Source organism: Macaca nemestrina, chromosome 12, assembly GCF_043159975.1.
Source record: "Macaca nemestrina isolate mMacNem1 chromosome 12, mMacNem.hap1, whole genome shotgun sequence".
In the NCBI taxonomy this organism is placed as follows: Eukaryota; Metazoa; Chordata; class Mammalia; order Primates; family Cercopithecidae; genus Macaca; species Macaca nemestrina.
This window is the reverse complement of record NC_092136.1, coordinates 103,219,211-103,243,276: the sequence shown is the minus strand read 5'-3', so window position 1 is coordinate 103,243,276 and position 24,066 is coordinate 103,219,211. Positions and strand designations below refer to the sequence as shown.

The window sequence follows — 24,066 nt, the reverse complement described above, 5'->3', positions numbered from 1 at the left end:
GAAAGAGCTCAGGATATAAAGTTTATTCAAAGAAATAGTAACAGAGAACTTGCCTAGCATAGAGAAAGGTAAGAATATTCAGGTACAAGACAGTCAAAATCACCGACAGATTCTATCTAAATAAGACTATTTCAAGGCATATAATAATCACTCTTAGAGGCCAAGGACAAAGAAAAGATTCCAAAAGCAGCAAGACAAAAGATGCAAATAACATATAAAGAAGCTCCATGTGTCTGGCAGCACATTTCTCAGTGGAACCCTCACATGCCAGGAGGGAGGGGGATGGCATATTCAGAGTGCTAAAGGCAAAACAAAGCTTCCAATTTAGAATATTATCTCCAGCAACATCATCCTTCAAACATAAAAAAGATATAAAAACTTCCCTAGGCAGACTAAAGCTAAAAAATGTCACCAACACCAGAACTATCTTATAAGAAATGCTAAAGGGAATTCTTCAATTTAAAAGAAAAGGATTCTTAAGCAATAAGAAATAATCTGAAGGTATAAAAGTCACTGGTAAAAGTAAGTCTACAGACAAATACAGAAAATGCTAACACTGTAACTGTGGTGTGTAAATCACTTGTGTTAGGCATTCTTGTGTTGCTATTAAGAAATATCTGAGATAGGCAAATTTATAAAGACAAGAGATTTGATTCACTCACAATTCTGCCAGCATGGTACCAGCATCTGCTAGGCTTCTGTGGGGGCCTCAAGAGAGCTGTTACTGATGGCAGAAAGCAAAGGAGGAGTAAGTGTCTCACATGGTAAGAACAGCAGCTTGCAAGTCACATGGCAAAAGCAGGAGCAAGAGAGAGTTGGGGAGGGTGGTGCCACATGCTTAAACAACCAGGTCTTGAGAGAACTCACTCACTATCGTGAGGACAACACCAAGCCACAAGGGATCTGCCCCCATGACTCAAATACCTCCCACCAGGCCCCATCTCCAACACTGGAGATTACAATTCAACGTGAGATTTGCTGGGGACATATATTCAAACTATATCACCACTCATGTCTTTATTATGAAGTCTAAAAGATACCTATCAAAAATAATAACCACAATAAATTGTTAAGAGATAGACAATATAGAAAGATATAGATTGAGACCAAAAAAATCCTCAAAATGGGGGAAGGGGAATTGAGTTTTAGTGTAAATTTTTTTTGTTTGTTTGGTTTGTTTTACTCTTCTTTTCTTTGTAATCAGAGTTAAGTTGTCATCAGTTTAAAATCCACTGGTTATGTTTTCTTCAAGCCCCATAGTAACCACAAAGGAAAAAACTTATAATGGATACACACACACACAAAAAAAAGAAAGAAGTTAAAATATACTACCAGAGAAGATCCCTTACACACAAAGGAAGACAGGAAGAAAGAAAAAAAAAAAAAAAAAAAAGAGAGAGACTAACAAAAACAACCAGAAAACAAATAACAAAATAGCCGTAGTTAGTCCTTTCCTAAAATAGCCAAAGTCCTTTCCTATCAATAATAACTCTGAATATAAATGGACTAAATTCTCCACGTAAAAAAGAAACAGTGGTTGAATAGATTAAAAATAAGACCCAACTGTATGCTGCCTACAAGAAACTCAGTTCATATATGAAGACTCATATAGACTGAAAATAGAGAGATGGAAAAAGATATTCCATGCAAATGGAAACCAAAAAAGAGCAGGAGTAGCTGTACTTATATCAGATAAAATAGATTTCAAGACAAAAACTATAGAAAGAGACCAAAAAAGTCATTATATAATGACAAAGAAGTCAATTCAGCAGGAGAATTTAAGAATTGTAAGTATCTATATACCTAACACTGGAATATCCAGATATAAAGTAAATATTATTAGAGCTGAAGAGAGAGATAGACTCTAATACAATAATAGCAGGCGACTTCAACACTCCACTATAAGCATTAGACAGATCATCCAGATAGAAAATCAACAAAGAAGCATTAGACTTAATCTACACTATAGACCAAATAGACCTAACAGACATTTACAGAACATTTCCACCAACAGCTACAGAATCAAGTTATATACTTATAACTCTTAAAGGAGGTAGATTCCCAAAATGAACTTTAAAAAATTATTTATTTATTTATTTATGAGACAGAGGCTTGCTCTTTAGCCCAGGCTGCAGTGCAGTGACACTCAGCTCACTGCAATCCTTCACCTCATGGGCTCAAGCAATTGTCCCACCTCAGCCTCCTGAGTAGCTGGGATTACAGGCACTTGCCACCACACCCAGATAATTTTTGTACTTTTAGTAGAGATGGGGTTTCACCACGTTGTCCAGGCTTGTCTTGAACTCCTGACCTCAGGTGATCTGCCCACCTTGGTCTCCCGAAGTGCTGGGATTATAGGCGTGAGCCACCATGCCCAGCTGCACTTGACAAATTAATAGGTCAGGTATCAAACTATCAATAAATATAAAAATTAAAACAGGTTATATGTAGCCTGATTATCATGCATATCTATTGTTTTGTACCAGCATCCCCTCCTTCACTTCTGGTAATAACCACTCCCCCATCCATGGCTGCTTTTGGAGAAATGTAATTCCATATATTTCTGATGTGATTAGTTGCAGAGGTGGATATGTAACCTAAGTTGAGCAAATCAGAGTCCTTCTCTAGGATTTTTGATGGTGAAGTTGGGAAGGAAAAGTTATCTTTCTTCTTTCATCATAAGCTTTAAAATATAACCCAGGAAGTTAGCAGTTTTATCAACCAGAATATTACGAACCCTTGAGACTAAGGATAATACACAAGCAGAAATTAAAATGAGAGTCTAAAAGCAACAAGAGAGGAAGAGAGAGATAAAGACACAAAGAAAAAGGGAGAAACAGAGAGATGGGAGTAGGGGGGCAGAGAAACACAGAGACAAACTCAAGGCTGAGACAAAGACAGAGTTTCCTGATATTGTCTGAGTCATGATGTTGTATAAGTCCAGTTAACCTGAAGACCAGCCCTATCTCTTCTTTCCTGAGTATTGAACACTTAAACTAATAAATTTCCTTTATTCATTTAAGTGGGTTTAATATAGTATCTGTCACTTGCAACCAAAAGAAAGGTGGATAATTATTCTGCCAGACATGAGTAAAAATTATCTGGTACATAAACATTCTATCAGAGTTGAATAAACAGTGACCATTTCCTCCCCCTGCATAAGTAAACAAAAGCACAGGGCATATCCAGACTATTTCCATATACTTACCGTTGACCAACCAGGTGACCAGTCTAAAAAGTGACTCAAAGTATTTGTGTGTGTATGGGTGAGGCAGAAGACAAGCATTATGCGAAAAGCTTGGTTGGTAGGTGTTATGGGTTAAACTGTGTCCCTCCCCACCCCCCAAAAAAGGTATGTTGAAGTCTAACCCCTGTCCCTCAAAATGTTCACCTTTTTGAAAATAGGGCCATTGCAAGCAGAATTAGTTAACTTCAAATGAGGTCATACTGGACGAGAGTGTGCCTCAATTCAGTATCACTGGTGTCCCTACAAGAACACATCCATATCTCTTCCTAGGTTCTTGTGGTTGCCTAGAAATCTTCTGTGTTCCTTGGCTTGTAGTTGTACAACTTGAATCTGTGCCTTCGTAATCACATTATGTTCTCCTTATGTGTCTGTCTTTACATGGATGTCTTCTTGTAAGGACACCAATCATATTGGATTGAGGAACACTCTAGTCCAAATACCTTTACTAAATATAGGATGTCAGAGTTAATTCAACATTATATAGGGGTTATATCCAACAAAGAGAATTCTTTTTCTTTTTTTCTTTTTTTGAGACAAGGTCTTGCTCGGCTGTCCACATTGGGGTGCAGTGACAGAATCACAGCTCACTGCAACCTTGAACTCCTGAGTTCAAGAAATCCTCCCACTTCAGCCTCCTGAGTAGCTAGAACTACAGGCATATGCCACCGTGCCTGGCTCATTTTTTAATATTTACTAAAGACAAGGTCTTACTATGCTGCCCAGACTGGTCTCAAACTACTGGGCTCAAGCAATCCTCCCCCATCAGCCTCCAAATGTGCTGGGATTACAGGTATTAAAACCACCTGTGCAAATGTTGTAATTCAGGAAATTACGACAGTGAAAGAGATCAGACCTAACCGACTCCATCTTGCTTCTAACCTTTAAGCTGACCTTGTTTATTCCTGCGTGTAGGCTGAACTAACCTTGGGAAGGAATTTAGTTGATGGTTTTGTAGTGCCCAATGGGTTCACCTTGCCCGTTGCCTAGACAGAGTTTATTTACCAAGACAGAGCTGGCTGTGCAGGAGACCAGAGTTTTATTACTCAAATCAGTCTCCCTAAGCATTCGGGATCAGAGTTTGTAAAGATGATTTGGTGAGTAGGGGCTTAGGAAGTGGGGAGTGCTGATTGGTCAGGTTGGAGATGGACTCACAGTGGGGCTGAAGTGAGGTCTTCTTGCTGTCTTCTATTCCTGGGTGGGATCATAGAACTGGTTGAGCCAGATTACCAGACTAGGTGGTGTCAGCTGATCCACCTAATGCAGGGTCTGCAAAATATCTCAAGCACTGATCTTAGTTTTTACAATAGTGATATTATACCCAGGAGCCATTTGAAGACGTTCAGACTCTTGCAGCCAGAGGCTGCATGACCCCTAAACCATAATTTCTTTTTTTGGGCGGGGAATTGAGTCTTGCTCTGTCACCCAGGCTGGAGTGCAGTGGTGTGATATCTCCTCACTGCAAACTCCACTTCCTGGGTTCCGGAGATTCTCCTGCCTCAGTCTCCCGAGTAGCTGGGATTACAGGCACCCGCCACCATGCCCGGCTAATTTTTCTTTCTTTCTTTTTTTTTTTTTTAGGAAAGACGGGGTTTCACCAAGTAGGGCAGGTTGGTCTTAAACTCCTGACCTCAAGTGATCCACCCGTCTTGGCTTCCCGAAGTGCTGGGATTACAGACGTGAGCCACCACGCCCAGTGCCTAAACCATAATTTCTAATCTCATAGCTAACCTATTAGTCCCTTGAAGGCAGACTTATCCCCAGGCAAAAAGCGGGTCTTTTTGCGAAAGGGCTATTATCAATCTTGTTTCAGAGTCAAACCATAAACTAAATTCCTTCCCAAGGTTAGTTCTGCCTATGCCCAAGAATGAACAAGGATAGCTTAAAGGTTAGAAGCAAGATGGAGTCAGTTTGGTCTGAGCTCTTTCACTCGTAATTTCCTCAGTTTTATTTTTTGCAAAGGTGGTTTCGGTTTGACTCTGAAACAAAATTCATAATAGCCCTTTTTCAAAAAGACTCCCTTTCTTGCCTGGGGGCCAGTCTGCCTTTACAGACTAACAAATTAGCTACAAAATCAGAAATTATGGTTTAGGGGTAATGCAGCCTCTGGCTGCAAAAGTCTGAACATCTCCAAATGGCTCCTGGGGATAACATCACTATTGTAAAACCTAACCATTTCTGTGATCCCACCTAGAAACAGAAGACAGCAAGAAAACCTCACTTGAAACCCCCTATGATTCCATCTCCAACCTGACCAGTCAGCACTCCCCACTTCCCAAGCCCCTACCCACCAAATCATCTTTAAAAACTCCAACCCCCAATGCTCAGGGAGACTGATTTGAGTAGTAATAAAACTCCGGTCTCCCGTACAGCCGGCTCTGTGTGAATTACTCTTTCTCCATGGCAATTCTGTCTTGCCAAATCAGCTCTGTCTAGGCAGCAGGCAAGGTGAACCTGTTGGGCAGTTACAGGATGAGCCACCATGCCCAGATGAGAATTATTTTTCTAAAACAGGTAGAGACTGGAAGATAAATAAACAGAATGAATAAAAGAGATATCATAACATTTCTAATCTAAAGCTAACATAAAATGAAAGGTAAATTAAAAACAAATAATTCAGGTCAGTGGTCTAGTTCTTGAAAAGCATCACACTTACCCAGAGTTTTACATGCAAAAAGAGCCATGGCACTTTGCAATCTGTCCGGTCTTAGCGCCTGTACTACGAGAATCTTAAAATAAAATGCAGAATATTTTTAAAGAATAAAGTTGTGCAACTACTTTAAACAATAATTAATGTTAACTAATTAAACAAATGTTTACTAAATATGGGAACACTTATCATTGTTTCATAATATTTACTGTGCTTTAAACTGTCACTATAGGTATATAGCAAGTATATATCAAAAATGTTACTGAAATCCGTTTACTTCCTCAAGCCTATCATCAAAAGTAAACATAGGGTTAGCAGCCTCTTCCGGATCTAATAAAAGGCTAAATGGCAGGTGAAAATCATGGTATGTAGGTGAGGCATTTCTGTTGACAGCAAACAGAGACCCAGAAATCCTCCCTAAAATGTTCAAATCACTATTTTTACCTTTAAAAAAAAACAGGAAAGAAACAGTGTCTCGCCCTGTCACCCAGGCTGGAGTGCAGTGGTACAATCACATCTCACTGCTGCCTCGAATCCTGAGCTCATGTGATCTTTGCACCGCAGCCTCCCAAGTAGCTGGGACTACTGATTCATATATATCTATGATATTCCTAGATGTTTTAAGTTTTCAAATCAATTTTTTCTTAGTCATTTTCCTTTTGGTTAAGCACTCTTGGGGAAATAGAATTCACTGTATATGGAGACACAAAGGGGTCAGATCAAGAGAAGAGATAAATGGAAAGGTCATTTCCTGGAGAATCAACTTCTGAAAAGCTCTCCCACTCTAATCTTTTTGACTAGCAAAAAAATTTGAGTGGAACCTGCCAGTAGATTTCATCATTCTATTTTAAAATAGAATGGGAAAAATCCCCTGTTACTCACTATTAGGTCTTTTCCTTAAAAATAACTCCAGGAAATGATTGTAAAACTTGTACAATTTGTACCTTAGTTTCTTTCTGAAATAGATTTTTCCTATTACAAAATCCCCCTGGGGTCTCAGGCAAAGGGAATAACAAAGCCACAGTGAGAGAGAAACCCGGCCCAGAAACTTTGGCATGATTTAATTGTCAATAAAGTGGCAAAAGCATCAAGCCCTTCCCTAAATATGCCATTAAAGGTAAAGTAACACTCTAAAAGCAAAGCTTTCCTTTAAATGGCTTCTGAATAATAAGAGAAACATTAAACACTTTTTTTTTGCATTTAGATAACACTAAATTTTACCTGCTGAAATAAGGAAACTTTCTTTGCAAGAATAGATGGAAACTCTTGCTCACACATTGAATTATGATAATAAGTACGCCACAGAGCTGCATCTTCAAAGCAGAGGGTCTGATAAAGACTGGGGAGAGCAATCTAAAAAATAAAAATGGCCATATACAGTGAGCTATAAACAAATATAAGCACATATATTTATTTTTTTAAAAACTAAAAGTGAGAACCAATTATTATTTGATGTTTATTGCTCATTTTCCACTTTGTGTTGGCTTGTCTAATTATTTCTAGGTCAGCAACACTATGGTAAACTCACCTAATATTAAAGCCAGAATTAAAATAAACTTCCAACGTAGTACTAAACCAGAGCTCACGAGTTAAATCTTTTCTCTATGTAAAAACATTTGTATCTAGCTATCTCTACCTTATGAAGAAAACAAATGCGGTCATTAAGATCAAGTGTAAATTCTTTTTTTTTTTTTTTTTCAGACGGAGTCTCTCTCTCACCCAGGCTGGAGTGCAATGGTGCGATCTCGGCTCACTGCTGCAAGCTCCGCCTCCTGGGTTCACGCCATTCTCCTGCCTCAGCCTCCTGAGTAGCTGGGACCACAGGCGCCCGCCACCACGCCCAGCTAATGTTTTTTGTGTTTTTAGTAGAGATGGGGTTTCACCGTGTTAACCTGGATGGTCTCGATTTCCTAACCTCATGATCTGCCCGCCTAAGCCTCCCAAAGCGCTGGGATTACAGGCGTGAGCCACCGCGCCTGGCCTCAAGTGTAAATTCTAAGGATTGTCATGTTAAATATGTCAAATTTCATATTAATATTGACAAAGACTCTATCAAAACTTTGGTCAGGCTCCTCTGAGTTCTCTTTGACTAGGCCTCAATCAGGGGCTTCATGTCATGCCTTGTAGTATCCTATTTTAACAAGAATTTTGCTAAGTAATTTTAGCAATATTCCCTATCTTTAATATCCAATCGAATTCCTCCTCTCAGTTGGGCGCAGTGGCTCACGCCTGTAATCCCAGAACTTTGGGAGGCCAAGTTGGTTGTATCACCTGAGGTCAGGAGTTTGACACCGGCCTGGACAACATGGTGAAACCCCATCTCTATTAAAAATACAAAAAAATTAGCCAGGCTGGTGGTGAGCGCCTGTAATCCCAGCTACTCTGGAGGCTGAGGCAGAAGAATCACTTGAACCTGGGAGGCAGAGGCTGCAGTGAGGCGAGATCACGCCACTGCACTCCAGCCTGGGCCACAGAGCAAAACTCTGTCTCAAAAAAAAAAAAAAATTTCTCCTCTCCCACCCTTGTTATCTGTTGGTATCTGATCATCTTGATCTGCCTTCACCAGATAAATCAGTTTAGCCAGAATCCCCACTTGCCGCTGACATTTCCACTTTTTTCTATCCACTGACCCCCAACACTAATCCTTACCCTGCTTCTTGGGTACAAATTCCCACTTGTCCATGCTATATTCAGAATTGAGCCCAGTACTATACTGAGATCTCTTTTCCCCTATGGCAATAGTTCTTTTGAATAAAACTTACCTTCACAGTTTTAAATTCTGTCGAGCTCTGTTTTTCTAAAACAGTATCAAATTCAATAAAAAAGAATGTTTCCTAAACCCTATTTGTTTATGTCTCTATTTGTAAACATGTTGCTTCTGTTGTCTCTAAATGTTCTAACCCTCTTTGCGACCTCATAAATTTCTATTCCATGTTCAATATTCACTTTAAACAAAATCATCTTTCAGAGGTTTTCCCAAACATATTAATTCCCTCTACCTCAAACAGTGTTCTCTTTTCCCCAATTTTTCAAGAGTGGGGTGTAAGATCAGAAATGTAAATCTGTAAAGGTGAAGAATTTTCACTGAAAACAAATGAGAAATTTAGAAGATCTATATCTTCAGTATAGAACTTCATATAATATAAACATAAATCAAGTATATAAAAATGCTTTATCCAAACATCTATATTCATATAAAAATAATCCATTATATTGCCCAAATTTCATTATGTAACTTAACTAAAATTAAACAGCAGAAAATTACATGTCAATTTAATTACTTTTTAATAAATGATCTAAGCCTACTAAAGTAACACTTGATGGTAGTCTGTTAACTTTAGTGACATTTAGTATACAAGGCCCCATCATTACTAATTTAGGTGTGCTGCACATTCTATTATCCTCATGTATTTGGCTACCTTGTATACTGCCAAGCATTATGACAAGGTAATGATTTGATATGCTCTCTACAGTGTAAGTTTGTTCATGGCAGAGTCTCTATTATAAAATAGACACCTGTCATTCCACTGGTATAAACAAAAACACCAGAGCTTGTCAGTAGTTAAAGCATTGAAAGCAGATTTTTTTTCAGGACTATTACAACAGAAGAAGCAATAGGGGGAAAAAGACTTCAGCACAGAGCAGGGCTCAATTTTGAATACAGCATGGGCAAGTGGAAATTTTTAACCAAGGAGCAAAGTGACGGCAGTGGATGGAAAATTACTAAGAGGAAATATCGGGTACAGGGATTTCTGGCTAAACCAATCTAATAGGATTCTTACTGAAGACAGGCCAAAGTCATCAGAATCACCTGGGGAACGGTGGGGAATGAGGAATCTGATTAGATATCCAGGGTAATCAGATATGGAAGATGAATAAATTCTCACTAAACCAACTTTGCACGGTTCCTGTTAAAAGTAGATTTTACAAGGAAGTGCACAGGTGGGCCTAGAAGAAGGTTCAAGAGGCTGACTAAAGTTTGGTCAAGTAAAGACTGTCACTAGCATTATGCCAACTGGTAGTAAGCACCAAACAAATGATAAATGAAAAAAATGGAGGATATAAAACAGAATCGTCCCCCTCTTTTTTTCATTTATTTTACTCAACCAATATTTATGAAATGAAGGCAGTAAAGAGTAGTGGTGAAGAGCCCAGACTATGCAGCAAGAAACACAGTTTTAAATCCTGGCTCTACTTCCTAAGTGACCATAAACAAGTTACTGTATCTTTCTGTGCCTTAATTTCCTCATCTGTGACACAAGGATAATTACAATAGCTACCTCATAATGTTATTGAAAATATTTAGTGAGATAATCCATTTTCAAATTCTGTATAATGCCTTGAACATAGTAAGCCATCAGTAAATGCTAGCTATTCTACCTCATAATGTCATTGAAAATATTTAGTGAGATAATCCATTTTCAAATTCTGTATAATGCCTTGAACATAGTAAGCCATCAGTAAATGCTAGCTATTCTAACTGTTTTTATCATGTGCTATTATTATGTTATAACAGTTGTGAAGAAAAGCAGGGGAAGGATGGAAACATATATATCCATAGATTTGTCTTTCATTTCCCACAAAAACAACATTTTTAGCCTGAGTAGTTGAAGAACACAGAACTGTTGAGAGTCAGGCTTCTAAACTGCTTTTTCTTCTCCCATGTCACCATTCTCATAGCCTAACTTACCTTGGCGGCTGGGATTGGGAGAGAGAGAAAGAAAATACTGTATTTGGAAGGCATGCTATTTCATAAACGAAAGGTTTAGTAATTACTGATTAAAGGACTCATCACAATAATTCTTTGGTAACTTTTTACTGGGAGAACTTACATCCTATGAAAATATTAACGCTAATTATGAATAAGGAGGGCAAAGTATCAACAGAGACAACGTAAATACAGAAGAAATTAAAATACGTCTCATAGTAGAAAAGGAATACCTTTAATGTTGCCACGGCCCAGCTTCGCTCCTGATCTATCCAAGACGGAAGCTGATCACGTATTTTTTGTTGAGAGTCCTTTAATAAAAGCAATTCTTTTCCTTAGTATACTTGGTAAAATTCAGAGTTTGAAAAATAGCAATTGATTAGCTATTTTATTATTTTGAAAAAAAAGTTCATTCTATACATTATTTCTTTTTTAAAATGTATTTTACAAGCCACCATGGTAAAATTCTATGTAATATAAGGGACAGAGAACCATTTAGGCAAATGTTGCAATCATTTTTTTATTGTGCTTAATCTTTCATGAAACTTCAGAAAAACTCAAATGTCATGAGGAACTGTCATAAAAGGTACATTATTTTTAATTATATCTTACATTTCAGACATTATCTAGGTTCCATGTTATATTTTGGGTATACTGCTAGAAGACTATTATTTATTATGTATTCAAATAGGAAATTACTAGGAAAAAAGCTAAATTTGAGTGAAGTTATTAAAAGTTCTAAAATGTAATTTTAAGACTCCCATTATATAAGAAAAATTTTCAAGTTACAAGATTTGTTTTTCTTAAAGATTATATAAAATTATCCTTGGAATAAAATACATATACTGAGAAAAAGAAACTGCATTAATTTGTTAGTATTACATATTATTCTCAGAATATACGTCTTTAAAACAAACAAATATACTTAGGTCTATTTTATAGGAAATACTTAAGAGGCCAGAATACATTCTTCTAATCAAAGTATAACTTCAACAATAATTTAGAACACCTCTGAAGCAAATTATACTTGATCAACAAAAAGCCAGAAATATTTTCTCTAACAGCAAAATAGATTATTTTAACTTACAGCTTTACGTAACATGTCTCCAACAACCACACCTGTAAACGTATCCCATTCCTATTGAATAAAAACATAGGAACACAAAAATATAAAGATGATAACCAGTCAACAAAATTGTCTAACTTACCCTATAAGATGGCTTAAAATGCAGTTCTTTATGGAGATAGGGAAAAAAAAAATTCATTTCCATCTTACCACTTCTTCTAGTACGTTAACATTATCAAGAATGTATTAATGTGATAACATAAAATACTAATATGAAATCTACTAAGAATAATTTTAGTAAAACAAAACAATAACTCCATTATATATATGAGTCTCAATGTCTAAAAATTTAAATGTCAAGTTCAATTAACATTTGTCACTACCTGTTAATTGTTTTTCCACAGGCTATTTGTTGCTAATGAGTAAGCAGTAAGGTGCACCCAAAAATTTAAAAATGGTATCTGGTAGGAAATATTGAGAAAAGTAATTCCATTAACATATTTTTTCTCACTGATTGAGAGAAGATGCCATTAATCCTTTTTTTTTTTTTTTTTTTTTTGCCATAGAATTAAGATTAATCAAGTGTTCTAGAATCTAGTGCTAAGAAAATCTATGCCTTCCCCATGGCATCCGTAAGTTAGACAATAATAGGTACTACCATACTATTGTCACACACTGGCCAGCAAATAAGCAAAATAAATGAAAATTCGAGAGCAATGTGGAAAAACTACCAAAGCAATGTATTTTCTGCCTTCACTCACCCTGGCCACACACTCTTCCTATTAGAATTATGCAGCCACAAATAAGCAAAATATGAATGATTACTACTACATTATGTGAGTCACAGAAAAATGTTCTCCTTTCCCAATGACAGTTTCTTTATACTTTAGGAGAGAAAAATAGTGAATATATATATTTCATGGAACCTACTGATCATAGTGAAAAACATTATATAGGAAGAAGAGAAGACATCAAAGTTATCAACAGGAGTTAATGGGACCAAATGAATAAATTCAGGAGAAACTATACAAGTTAGCTAGTGCATGTGGAGTCAGAGAAAAACAAAGAGAGAACATAGGAAGAACTGTGAATGGTCTGCATTCTTTTAACTATTATATTCAAATGAAGGGAACCAGAAAATAGTCAAAATTTGACCAAGTAGAGTAAAGTAGGTCAAAACTGCACTGTCCATATACCATCCCTTGGCACCCTGGCTACTGGAATCTCACTTTATGATAACAGCATCATAATGAGACAAATTACTTGCGAATAACTGTTTTTAAAATTGTAAGCAGACAAGAAATGGTTTCATTAGCTCCAGCTCAAGGGAAGTCCTTTTGAAGTTTGAGAAGGGGTTACATGGCAGACTAGAAATGAGATCATAAACAAGGAAGATAAATTATACATAAAAAGATGAACATAAACCTGTGGGTTCAGGCAAACTTCTAAGAACTGCCCATCCTCATGCCTCACCTGCTGCCTCTTGACAGTTCAGTGGAAGCAATAAAAAATGTAGTTTTGTACCAATATTATCTCACTTTTTCTATTTATGAGCTCTACTACCTAGGCCAGGAAAATAAGAAGGCTGACTCTTCTGTTGCCCTAAGTAAGTGAACCTGGGTTCAGAAAAATGTAGGCAGCTTGGGAGATTTCTTTCCTTGCCTTACCATCACTCTGGAATGTTAGGCTCATCCACAGGGAAGTAGAACTAGAAATCACCATTTTATACCACATTTCTAACTTAGTAAAAGATTAATAGGTTGATATATAATTTCTAGCCTAAAGTAACTTCTAATGTAAACATAAATCCACCCATTAACAAATTTCTATGTTACTGTAAAATTTCTCTCCTTTAATTTGACTTACATTTTCTTGAAAAAGTTCAGGATGCATGCCTCGAACAAAATGCAAAGCGAACATCAACTGATCAGCCTGCAAAGAATAACAGATATTATCTTGCCTTTTAAAAATTTGTGTCTTTGGAAAAGCATAGTCCTTAAAATCTGGCACACAAAAATCTCCATTCTGTCTTCATATGACCTACTTTTATCCATGTAAGAAATTACTATTCAGATTGCTTTCTACATCTTAGAAACACCTCAAGTCAGGGGTGGGGTCAGAGTAAGTGATCAAATTTTTAGAGAAAGCACTAACAATTATGCAGTGGACCCATGTCATTAAAAGACAAAACAAAACTAACTTTGCCAGGTGAAACATTAATACAATTGTGAAATTTAGATTAGTCATTTATTCACCAAATCCACCCCATGCATTAGCAATCTTCAGTTTGTCACTGTGTAGGTTTAAACATATGGGTGACTATATGCAATTATGACAACTATTTTCTCTTTCCTGGATAGAATAATCTCCTAAACCAAACAGAAAACTGTAGTGAACTCTTCATTTTCCACACAAGAAGAAAAGTTATACCAAATAAGCGCAAACAACAAATAATTCCTTCAATGTATTATCACTTAGAAAGTTAAAACATGAGTAACTAATTGAGGTTAGATAACACAGAAAAAACTATAAGATAACCCAATATTTCACAGAAACAAAAGCAGAACCAAAAACAGGCTGTCAATAAACAGATATCAAAAAAGACACCAAATCACATAGAATGAGAGTTATCAAAGGAGAAGGTCATAGCTACTTTATCAGAAAACTAGAACACGGATTATGCTCAAATATTTCTCACTAAAGGAAGGAGGAAAAAAAGAAGGGAGGATAGAAAAATAAGGTAGAAATTAAGATTCAGACTTTCAGGAGCAATCTAAAAGACAAAATGAAAGAAGGAAGAAACAAAGTCGAAGAATGTAGGAAGTGAACTAAATAATATGCCACATACATTCTACTAGGTGCTGCCAGTAGTCTTAGGAGGATCATACTCTTTGACTTCAACTCTGACATTAAATAATACATTTACAAAGAATTGAAAACTAATTATTTTTCCGTAAGTAAGAATTGGTCCAATTTCTAAGAACATATTAAATTAAATAAGAGCCACAAGTTTATATAGGGCATACAAAATTAAGTAAATAAAATTATGTCTTTATTAAAATATAGTAAAACATCTTTCTGGCAAAACAATACTGTGTCAGACATATAGTATGAAAATGGATAAGATATAATTGTTACATGATGTATCAAAAACAAGACTCTTAAATACAAGGTACCTATGCAAAATAAGATTTGATGTTTTAATATTTTAAATGTTGTAGAAATAAACCAACTTGTTTCCATTTACGGGAAGAGTGTTTTTAATCCACACAGTATGCTAACTCTACTCTCCATGAGACTGGGTAGGCTTTGTTCTCCACTGCAACCCTATTGCCTACAATAGGCAGGTGAATAACAAGTATTTCTTATAAGAACAGTCTCTTTACATGGGCATTAAGAACCCACACAGGGCCAAGCATGGTGGCTCATGCCCGTAATCCCAGCACTTTGGGAGGCCAAGGCAGGCGGATCACCTGAGGTCAGGAGTTTGAGACCAGCCTGGCCAACATGGTGAAACTCTGTCTCTACTAAAAATACAAAAATTAGCTGGGTGTGGTGGCATATGCCTGTAGTTCCTGCTACTCGGGAGGCCGAGGCAGGAGAATCACTTCAACCCTGGAGGTGGAGGTTGTAGTGAGCCAAGATCTCGCCATTGCACACTCCAGCCTTGGCAACAAGAGCGAAAATTCATGTCAAAAAAAGGAAAAAAAGAACCAACACAGGTCCAGAATCAAGAAACTGGATACAAATTCCATCCCTCCTATTTTACTAGCCAGGTGATCTTAGCCAAAAACAAATTACATCATCTCTCTTGACCTCAGTTTTCTGTCTCTGTAATGACGGGACAATAATATTAAATACTATCTACCTCACTATATTATTTTAATAATTAGATTAGATAATGTATCTGAAGCACTTAGCATGGTACCTAGCACACTCTAAAAGCCCAATAAATATTAGTTATCATTTTATTAGTACTAATAATAATGAATAAAATGGATCCTACATTTTATTCAATCATTATTAATCTTTTCGTCTATGGAACACAATTACCAACGTGCAGGAAATTAATATAGAAAATCAGCAATTGGTGTCTCAGTTCTAGCTAAATGGAAGATGAAAAACTAATTTTCAAAATTTCCAGCTACAAATACCTAAAATCTTGGATAAAAGGTCCTCAAGCATCAGAAAAAAAAGAGGGAATTGGAAACCAGAGTGGCATTAAAAGCAGCTATGGCTGCCTTAGAGGAAAACAGTCATGGTAACCTAGGGCACAACCTACCTGAGCCAACACAAGGAGAAATATTAACAGTGAGATTGCTTTCTTTCTAAAACTTGGGCCTTTAAAGAATTACACTATCAGTAAAAATATGAACCAGAAAAAAAGTGCCCATGCTCACATGAAACAACAAATATACCTGGAATCTGGGCAAAAGAAGTGTCCTCTGAAAAAATTAAACATCATACTTGTGCCGAGCACAGAGTTAAGGCATAAATTTTAACTATGGACTGAAAAGGAGTCCCTAAACAACAGAACTAATCGTGATGTCACTGGGTTACCTGGTAAGAGTTTAGGCAAGCTTGCTTTAGAGAACTACTCCCCTAACCCTGATCTCAAAGAACTCCAAAAGATAAAGTATCACTGAAGATGAGTTCATGGTCCAAAAGTATCAGCAGGAGAAAACAATCCACTGTAAGCAAGGGTCATTAGACACATCAGAAAAGAAGACTAAAATGTTAAGAATTTCAGATAATAGAACAATCTGAAACAGACTCTAATACAAGTATCATTAAATACTCAAGAATGTAAGAAGGGACTAAACATCCCAGAAGTAGACAGCTCTTCTGAAAAAGGCAGATGAAGGAGGGGAAGAGAACTTTATAATCATTTAAATTAGACCTAGATGAAGAGAAATTTGTAAAATATAAGTAAAATGAAAGAAAAACCTAAGGAAGTTACCCACATTAAAATAAAATTGGAACTAAATTTTTAAAAAATTGAATACAAAAAGTCATACATGTTAAAATTTGAACACACACTTTGTATAACTATATGAGCACAAATAAATTTGTGAAGAATCAAACCAAATTGTTAACACCTGTTATATAAGATCTAAAAGGGGGTATCAAGTTGGGGAGAGACTGAAAAGGAGACTTTTTTTCTTTATTTATACGTATACATCATTTGGCTATTACAAAGAGCACGAATAACTTGTAATTAAAAAAAATAAGTGGCATACGTTAAAATAAGAATCTTAAGGCTAAGTACTTTATAAAATACCTGGTATAAATAAGGTTCAGAGATTTAAAACTCGAACAGATTGCTGTTGAGAATGAAATTGATGCTGTCTTTTTTGGAGGGCATTTTATGTGTTCCTTAACATTCTACATGTCCTTAAATTAAGAAATTTCACTTCTAGAAATTTAAGCAAAGGGATCACATATGTGCTCCTAATAAGAAATAAGGATAGGCTTTGAAAGATTGTTTATAACAGAGGGAAAACTTAAATAACAATGTCCAAAAGTCTATCATAAATAATAATCAAAATAAAATATATATAGCATAGTCCATTTTGTAGAAGGAGGAATATGTTTATAAAAACATACATATATGGATAAATATCTGCAAAAACACATTAAAACAGATACCAAAATTTAATCAGTGATTTAATTTTGAGATTGTAGTTCCTTTTTGTTTTCTTTATTCTTATGTGTATTTTGCAAATTTCCTAAAATAAGCTTGTATCATTTGCATTTTTTAAAAAAAACAGTAAATGTTTATTAACAAAAAGAAGACATCTATTAAGCACAAATCTTCCTACCAAGTTTTAACAGATAATTTGTATAGCTTTTCCCATACTGTAAATAATACTTTACATCTAGTATATGTATGTGTAATTATAAACCGACAGATTAGGATAAATATGAGATTAAGTCACCATTTATACAAAACATACATACAATGAAAAGACCTTCCTGTAAATACTACTAGCAAGTGATTTCCTTGCCTACAAGAAAATCACACCTACATAAGTAAAATTTATTTTATAAAAGTATATATTGGGGATGTGCACTTGCGTGTGCGTGTGTGTGTGTGTGTGTGTGTGTGTGTGTGTAGTACTCAATAACTATTTCTTGATTAAGTGAATTAACAAAAAACAAACATGTGAGCATGTAAAAAAATGTTCCACATCATATGTCATCAGAAAAAGGCAAATTAAAATAAGTCACTACTATACACCTATGAGAAAGGCCAAAATCCAAAACACTGACAGCACCAGATAATGGTAAGGCTGTTGAGCAACAGAAACCCTCATTAATTGCTGGCAGGAATGCAAAAGGGTACAGCCACTTTGGAAGGTAGGTTAGCAGTTTCTTACAAAACAAAATATATTCTTATCATATGATCCAGCAATTGCCTTCCTCGGTATTTACCTAAATGTGTTGAAATGTTATGTCTACACAAAAACCTGCATATGAATGTTTACAGCTGCTTTAATCGTAATTGTCAAAACTTGGAAGCAACCAAGATTTCCTTCAGTAGGTGCCGAATGGATAAACTGTGGTCCTCCAGATAATGGAATTGTATTGTATTCAACATTAAAAAGAAATGAGATACTATGCCATGAAAAAAACATGAAAGAACCTTAAATGCACAATAGTAACTGAAAGAACACAATCTACAAAGGCTACATACTGACATACTGTATGATTCCAATTATATGACAAACATAATTAGAATATAATTTGGAACAGGCAAAACTATGGACAGTAAAAGCATCAGTGTTTGCCAGGGGTTAAGTGAGCAGGAATGAAAAGGCAGAGAATATTTTAAGAGCAGTGAAACTACTCTGTAAGATACTAGAATGGTGAACACATGTCATTTACATTTCTCAAAATCCATGTAAAGTACAATACCAAGAGTGGACCTTAAGGTAAATGATGAACTTCAGGTGATTAGGATGTGTCAATGTAGGTTCAACAGTTTTAACAAGTGTACCACTCTGGTGCAGGATTTTGATAGTGAAGGAGGCTGTATAGTATGTGGGGGCATGAAATATATGGGAAATCTCTATACTTTCTGCTTAATTTTGCCATGAACCCAAAACTGCTCTAAAACATAATGCCTACTTTTTAAAAAAATGCATTCACAACTATAACATAACAAATGAACATTACATAGATAAATTTTATTTTATTTATTTATTTTTGAGATGGAGTCTCTCACTGTCGCCCACTCTGGAGTGCAGTGGCGTGATCTCAGCTCACTGCAACCTCCACCTCCCAGGTTCAAGTGATTCTCCTACCTCAGCCTCCTGAGTAGTTGGGTTTATAGGTGCCCACCACCACACCTGGCTAATTTTTGTATTTTTAGTAGAGACGGGGTTTTGTCATATTGACCAGGTTGGTCTCCAACTCCTGACCTCAGGTCATCTGCCCACTTCAGCCTCCCAAAGCACTGGGATTACAGGCATGAGCCACCACGCCCAGCCTACATAAATGAATTTTAAAACCCTCGAAACATAACAAATCTAAGCAATTGGCCATTGTTCAAGTGTGGCTGAAAAACCCCCCAAAACAGTTACAACCAACTAATACGTATATGAAACAACTACCATGAGAATTAAAACACTAGAAAAAGCAAGGCATGTCTTTTGGGGAGATGTGTAGTGTAGTATTCTTAGGTATTAGGTTAAAATTCAGATTTATAGTTAAATAATGTTGAGGTGGAGAAGCTACTAAGATGAACATTTTATAAATTAGTGGATCTTTAAAATGATTATAACAACATATATAGTTTAAGGTAAAGAAATACATAATGATAAAGACAAATAAGACAATAAATTGTATTAATTCAAAACCTTTATCAGTTAATGATGTAGTTCAATATTTATAATTTAATGATATAGCAAATTCTTTTCATTTGTTTTGATGTTTGTTTTTACAGACACGGTCTCATTCTGTTGCCCAGGCTGGAGTGCAGTAGTGTGATCATAGCTCACTACAGCCTCAAACTCCTGGACTCCAGTGATCCTTCCACCTTGATCCACCTTGACAATGCAAAGTGCTGTGATTACATGTATGAGTCACCATGCCTGGCCTAGTTAATTCTTTATGACATATATATATGTGTGTGTTTTTATATATATGTCATATATATACACACACATATATATACAAATGTACACACGGTACTACCATTTATTTTAGCCATTTCTTCACTTGTACTGAGGAAGAACAACGTAGTCTCTAGGTTTCAGGAACAGAAGTAAAGCCCCTGTCATTCTATGATCCTCAGATTACCCACTGGAGTCAGTAAACTAATTGCTAATTATTACTGAGCCCAACACTCCAAAATGTTGTCCAAAAATAGGCACATAATATGTGGACAATAAGTGGGTAATGGTGGTTACCTTTTTCCCGTTATCTGGTTACAGAAGATATCCTGACCTTAAGGATGAGCATGTAATTACGGTGTCAGTCAATCACATTGTATTACTCCATAGACATTGATACAAGGGTTGCCACCTGACCTAAAACAGGTCAACGAGGATCTTCTTCCTTAATTTTCTAAGCTGGAAATGACAAAGAAAGCTCTTTTTGCCCTCTATCAGGTGGCCTACCTGTACCAATAAATTCCTTCAGCCATAAGTATTTAACAATAACATCATAAAGGAGAACAATAATGATTCAAGAATAAAACTAAAAACACAATTTACAGAAAAAGAGAAAAAGAACATGAGCACAAGTGCATGGCTGCATTACTTCCAGTTAAACAGAATTAAAATTAAGAATGAATAAATTAAGGGACTGGGTGCCATGGCTTATGCCTGTCATCCCAGCATCCTGGGAGGCAGAGGCGGGCAGATGACTTGAGCTCACGGGTTCAAGACCAGCCTCGGAAAAATGGTGAAATCCCATCTCTACAAAAAGTACAAAAATTAGCTGTGCATGGTGGTGTGCACCTGTTGTCCCAGTATTTGGGAGGCTGAGGTGGGAGGATGGCTTGAGCTCAGGAGGCAGAGGTTGCAGTGAGCTGAGCTTGTACTACTGCACTCCAGCCTGGGCAATAGAGCAAGACTCTGAAGGTGGGAAGGGAAGGGAAGGGAAGGGAAGGGAAGGGAAGGGAAGGGAAGGGAAGGGGAGGGGAGGGGAGGGGAGGGAAGGGGAGGGGAGGGGAGGGGAGGGGAGGGGAGGGGAGGGAAGGGGAGGGGAGGGGAGGGGAGGGAAGGGGAGGGGAGGGGAGGGGAGGGGAGAGGAGGGGAGGGGAGGGGAGGGGAGGGAAGGAAAATGAATAAATTAAGTTTAAGGCTTTCTGAATAGTTATTTTTTTTAAGAAAAACTGTCAAAATAAAAAATTGAGCAAATATTTTGGTATCTTTAAAATCCTTCATCTATTTTTGCTTTATCAGATCAAGAAATCTGGTCACTTTAATTCAATGACAATTTATTTCAATATACTTGAGTTTTGTTAAAAAATATTTTAATATCAAGGGGATATATAACAAGCAAAATCTCAAGTGAATAACTCTCTAAATGAATAACTAGCTAATGAAGAAAAATTAGTAAGTGAGAGTAGGCCACTACATGGTATAAGTCAACCATACCTCCCATACCATTAAATCCCATACACTCTAGTAAATAATGAGAGTGAAACTACTAGATCAGGATTAATATGACATTAGGACATCTTAAAGTGAACCTTAGTTGAGATCAAGTTCACATTTCCAGGGATAGTGGTTTGTTTCAACTGTATCATATCAGCAAGAAATCTTCAGCATCAAGCAGTATGCACTAGAATTTCAACCCCAGTATCCTCTAGATCTAAGCTAAAGATTATTAGCTGTAAATCTTAGTTTCTTCTTCTGTATAACAGAATTGTTGTAAGCATTAAATGGCAGTATATGTATAAAAGGTGATCAGTAAAATAACTATCTGATATACAGTAAACTGATATACTATATAATAGTCATATCAAATTTACTTCCAAAACATTCCATAAACCCATGATCCTCAAAGAGACTAAGAAGCAGTAAAAAAATCTAAGTAATTCATTCCTTTTACTTCTCCTCTTTATATTTATTGCTTTCAAATATGTTCAATGAAAAGTATAAAAGAAATGTTACCTTGTGAAGAGAAGTCATGCTTTAAGCTCAAAGCAGTTTACATAACATTGAACTTGGGCACTCACATATTGCTTGAGACTAAATCACCCATTTTAATGAATAATCTTATGCACATTCAACTGTATTTTCAGAAAACTCAAAGGATTAGATACAATTCTAGAAGTTTCAAAGTTATTTAAGCAGAAGAAAACTGTATCACTTACTAAGACTCACTTTAGTAGCCACAAGTTATAAAATTTCTAAATATCCAACCAGAGAACTTCCACTTTTTCATATAAGAAAAACTAATCTTAATAGAAAAAATAGCAGAATCCAAATTAAATTATTTACACACTAAATAAAATCATGTGAGGTTAGTAATATTATAATTTAAAACATAATATATATCTGAATTTTGCTCAATCAACAAACAAATTCATATGGAAATGGAGGCAAGGCGAGTGGCATAGACATTAACTTTCAAGAAGTTTCATGAAAACAATTTCTCTTCATATCCCACCATTTTTCTATGCCATTTCAAATCTGAGATAATAATTCCAAGAGGTAAGGGAAACAGTAAGAATATAGTATTCTACTTCCTGTGGATTCAGTTACCTACAGTCAACAGTGGTCTGAAAATATTAAATGGAAAACCCCAAAAACAAAGAATTCATAAATATTAAATTGCAAGCCATTTTGAGTAACATGATGAGATCACGTGCTGTCTGGCTCCATCCTGTCTGGTTCATCAATTGTCCCTTTGTCCAGTAGATCCATGCCATATATGCTACTTGTCCATTAATCACTTAGTAGCCATCTCAGTTATCAGATCAACCATCACAAGATCGGTGAGTACAGTACAATAAGATATTTCGAGAGAGAGAGGTACCACATCATACAATTTTCATTACTACATATTGTTACAACTGTTCTATTTTACTATTATTGTTGTTAATCTCTTACTGTGCCTAATTTATAAATTACACTTTATAACAGATATATATCTGTATAGATAGATATGTATAGGATAATACCAAACCCTACATATATTATGTTTTTTTCTATAGGGTTTGGTATATCTACAGTCTTAGGCACCCATGCGGGGTGTCTTGGAATGTATCCCCCATAGATAAGAGATGACTACTGCACACACTCCCAATCCTTCCTTCCATTTTCTTTCATGTATTTTTATTTATTTATTTATTTATTTATTTATTTATTTTGAGATGGAATCTTGCTCTGTCACCCAGGCTGGAGTGCAGTGGCGCAATCTCAGCTCACTGCAACCTTCGCCTCCTAAGTTCAAGCAATTATCGTGCCTCAGTCTCCAGAATAGGTGGGATTACAGGCACACCCCACCATGTGCAGCTAATTTTTGTATTTTTAGTAGAGATGGGGTTTCACCATGTTGGTCAGACTGATCTCGAACTTCTGACCTCAGGTGATTCGCCTGCCTTGACTCCCAAAGTGCTGGGATTACGGGTGTGAGCCACTGCGCCCAGCCCCAACCATTTTCTGTATACTCACCCAATATAGTTGGAAATGAATACTCCAACTACTTCCATTATTTTGTACCTATTCTAAATTATAAAGTGAAATGAAGAAACAATATGTAAAGGCACTTAGATAAAAAAAATTGTTTTATTATAATCAAAAGTTTTAGGGAACAAAATATACAATTTATCCTATAATTGTCTGAAATAGGTAACTGAAATAAAAACTTTTGCTCTCTTGAAGAAAAAACAATGATATAGCTAATAATATAACCTGAAAGAGCTAGACAGCTTTCTTTATCTGTTTTAGTTTATTAACAGTCTAAATTTCCTGCTACAAAATAAGTCAATCACGTTTCTGTTTCAGGTCAACTTGCTTTCAGTTTAATGTGATGTGAACATTAATAATCCTAATCTCTCTCTATTTCAAGAGTCTACTGTTGCCATACTGCTTTCACCAACATGACAGCAAATTCAGCATGAGAGAAACCTAGCAGATAGTTCAATGTTATGCTGACTGTTAAAAACCCTAAAAGCTTTCATTAAATATAAAATTGGTTCCATCCTTAGTAAGGTTATAGTGATAAATCTTGAGAAATGTATCTCATTGCTTTATGATTAATGTGCTTTCTGAATTTTTATTAATCACTGAAACCCTGTGGAATGCTGAGTTTAATATTACTCAAACAGAAATATGAATTTTCCAAAACAGATATTCTATCAATTAAAACATGTCTTAAAAATTGTAAACAATAGCTTTTTAAAAATGAGTTTCACATGTTCGCAATAGAAAAGTATT

General features: G+C 36.0%; 1 protein-coding gene across 4 annotated transcripts in view; it reads right to left on the bottom strand.

Moving 5' to 3' along the window:
• Nucleotides 1-24,066, bottom strand: part of LOC105493700 (dynein cytoplasmic 2 heavy chain 1) — a 361,100-nt gene that overhangs the window by 181,850 nt on the left and 155,184 nt on the right. For all 4 annotated transcript variants that reach the window (XR_011611022.1, XM_011761557.3, XM_011761558.3 and 1 more), the window contains 5 exons: nucleotides 13,535-13,600; nucleotides 11,690-11,740; nucleotides 10,836-10,913; nucleotides 7,116-7,247; nucleotides 5,901-5,973 (listed from right to left, as the gene is read on the bottom strand). Coding sequence is in view for 3 of the 4 variants with exons in the window: in XM_011761557.3 (XP_011759859.2) it covers nucleotides 5,901-5,973; nucleotides 7,116-7,247; nucleotides 10,836-10,913; nucleotides 11,690-11,740; nucleotides 13,535-13,600 (400 nt within the window). In the remaining variant the exon portion in view is untranslated. The remainder of the gene's footprint in view (nucleotides 1-5,900; nucleotides 5,974-7,115; nucleotides 7,248-10,835; nucleotides 10,914-11,689; nucleotides 11,741-13,534; nucleotides 13,601-24,066) is intronic.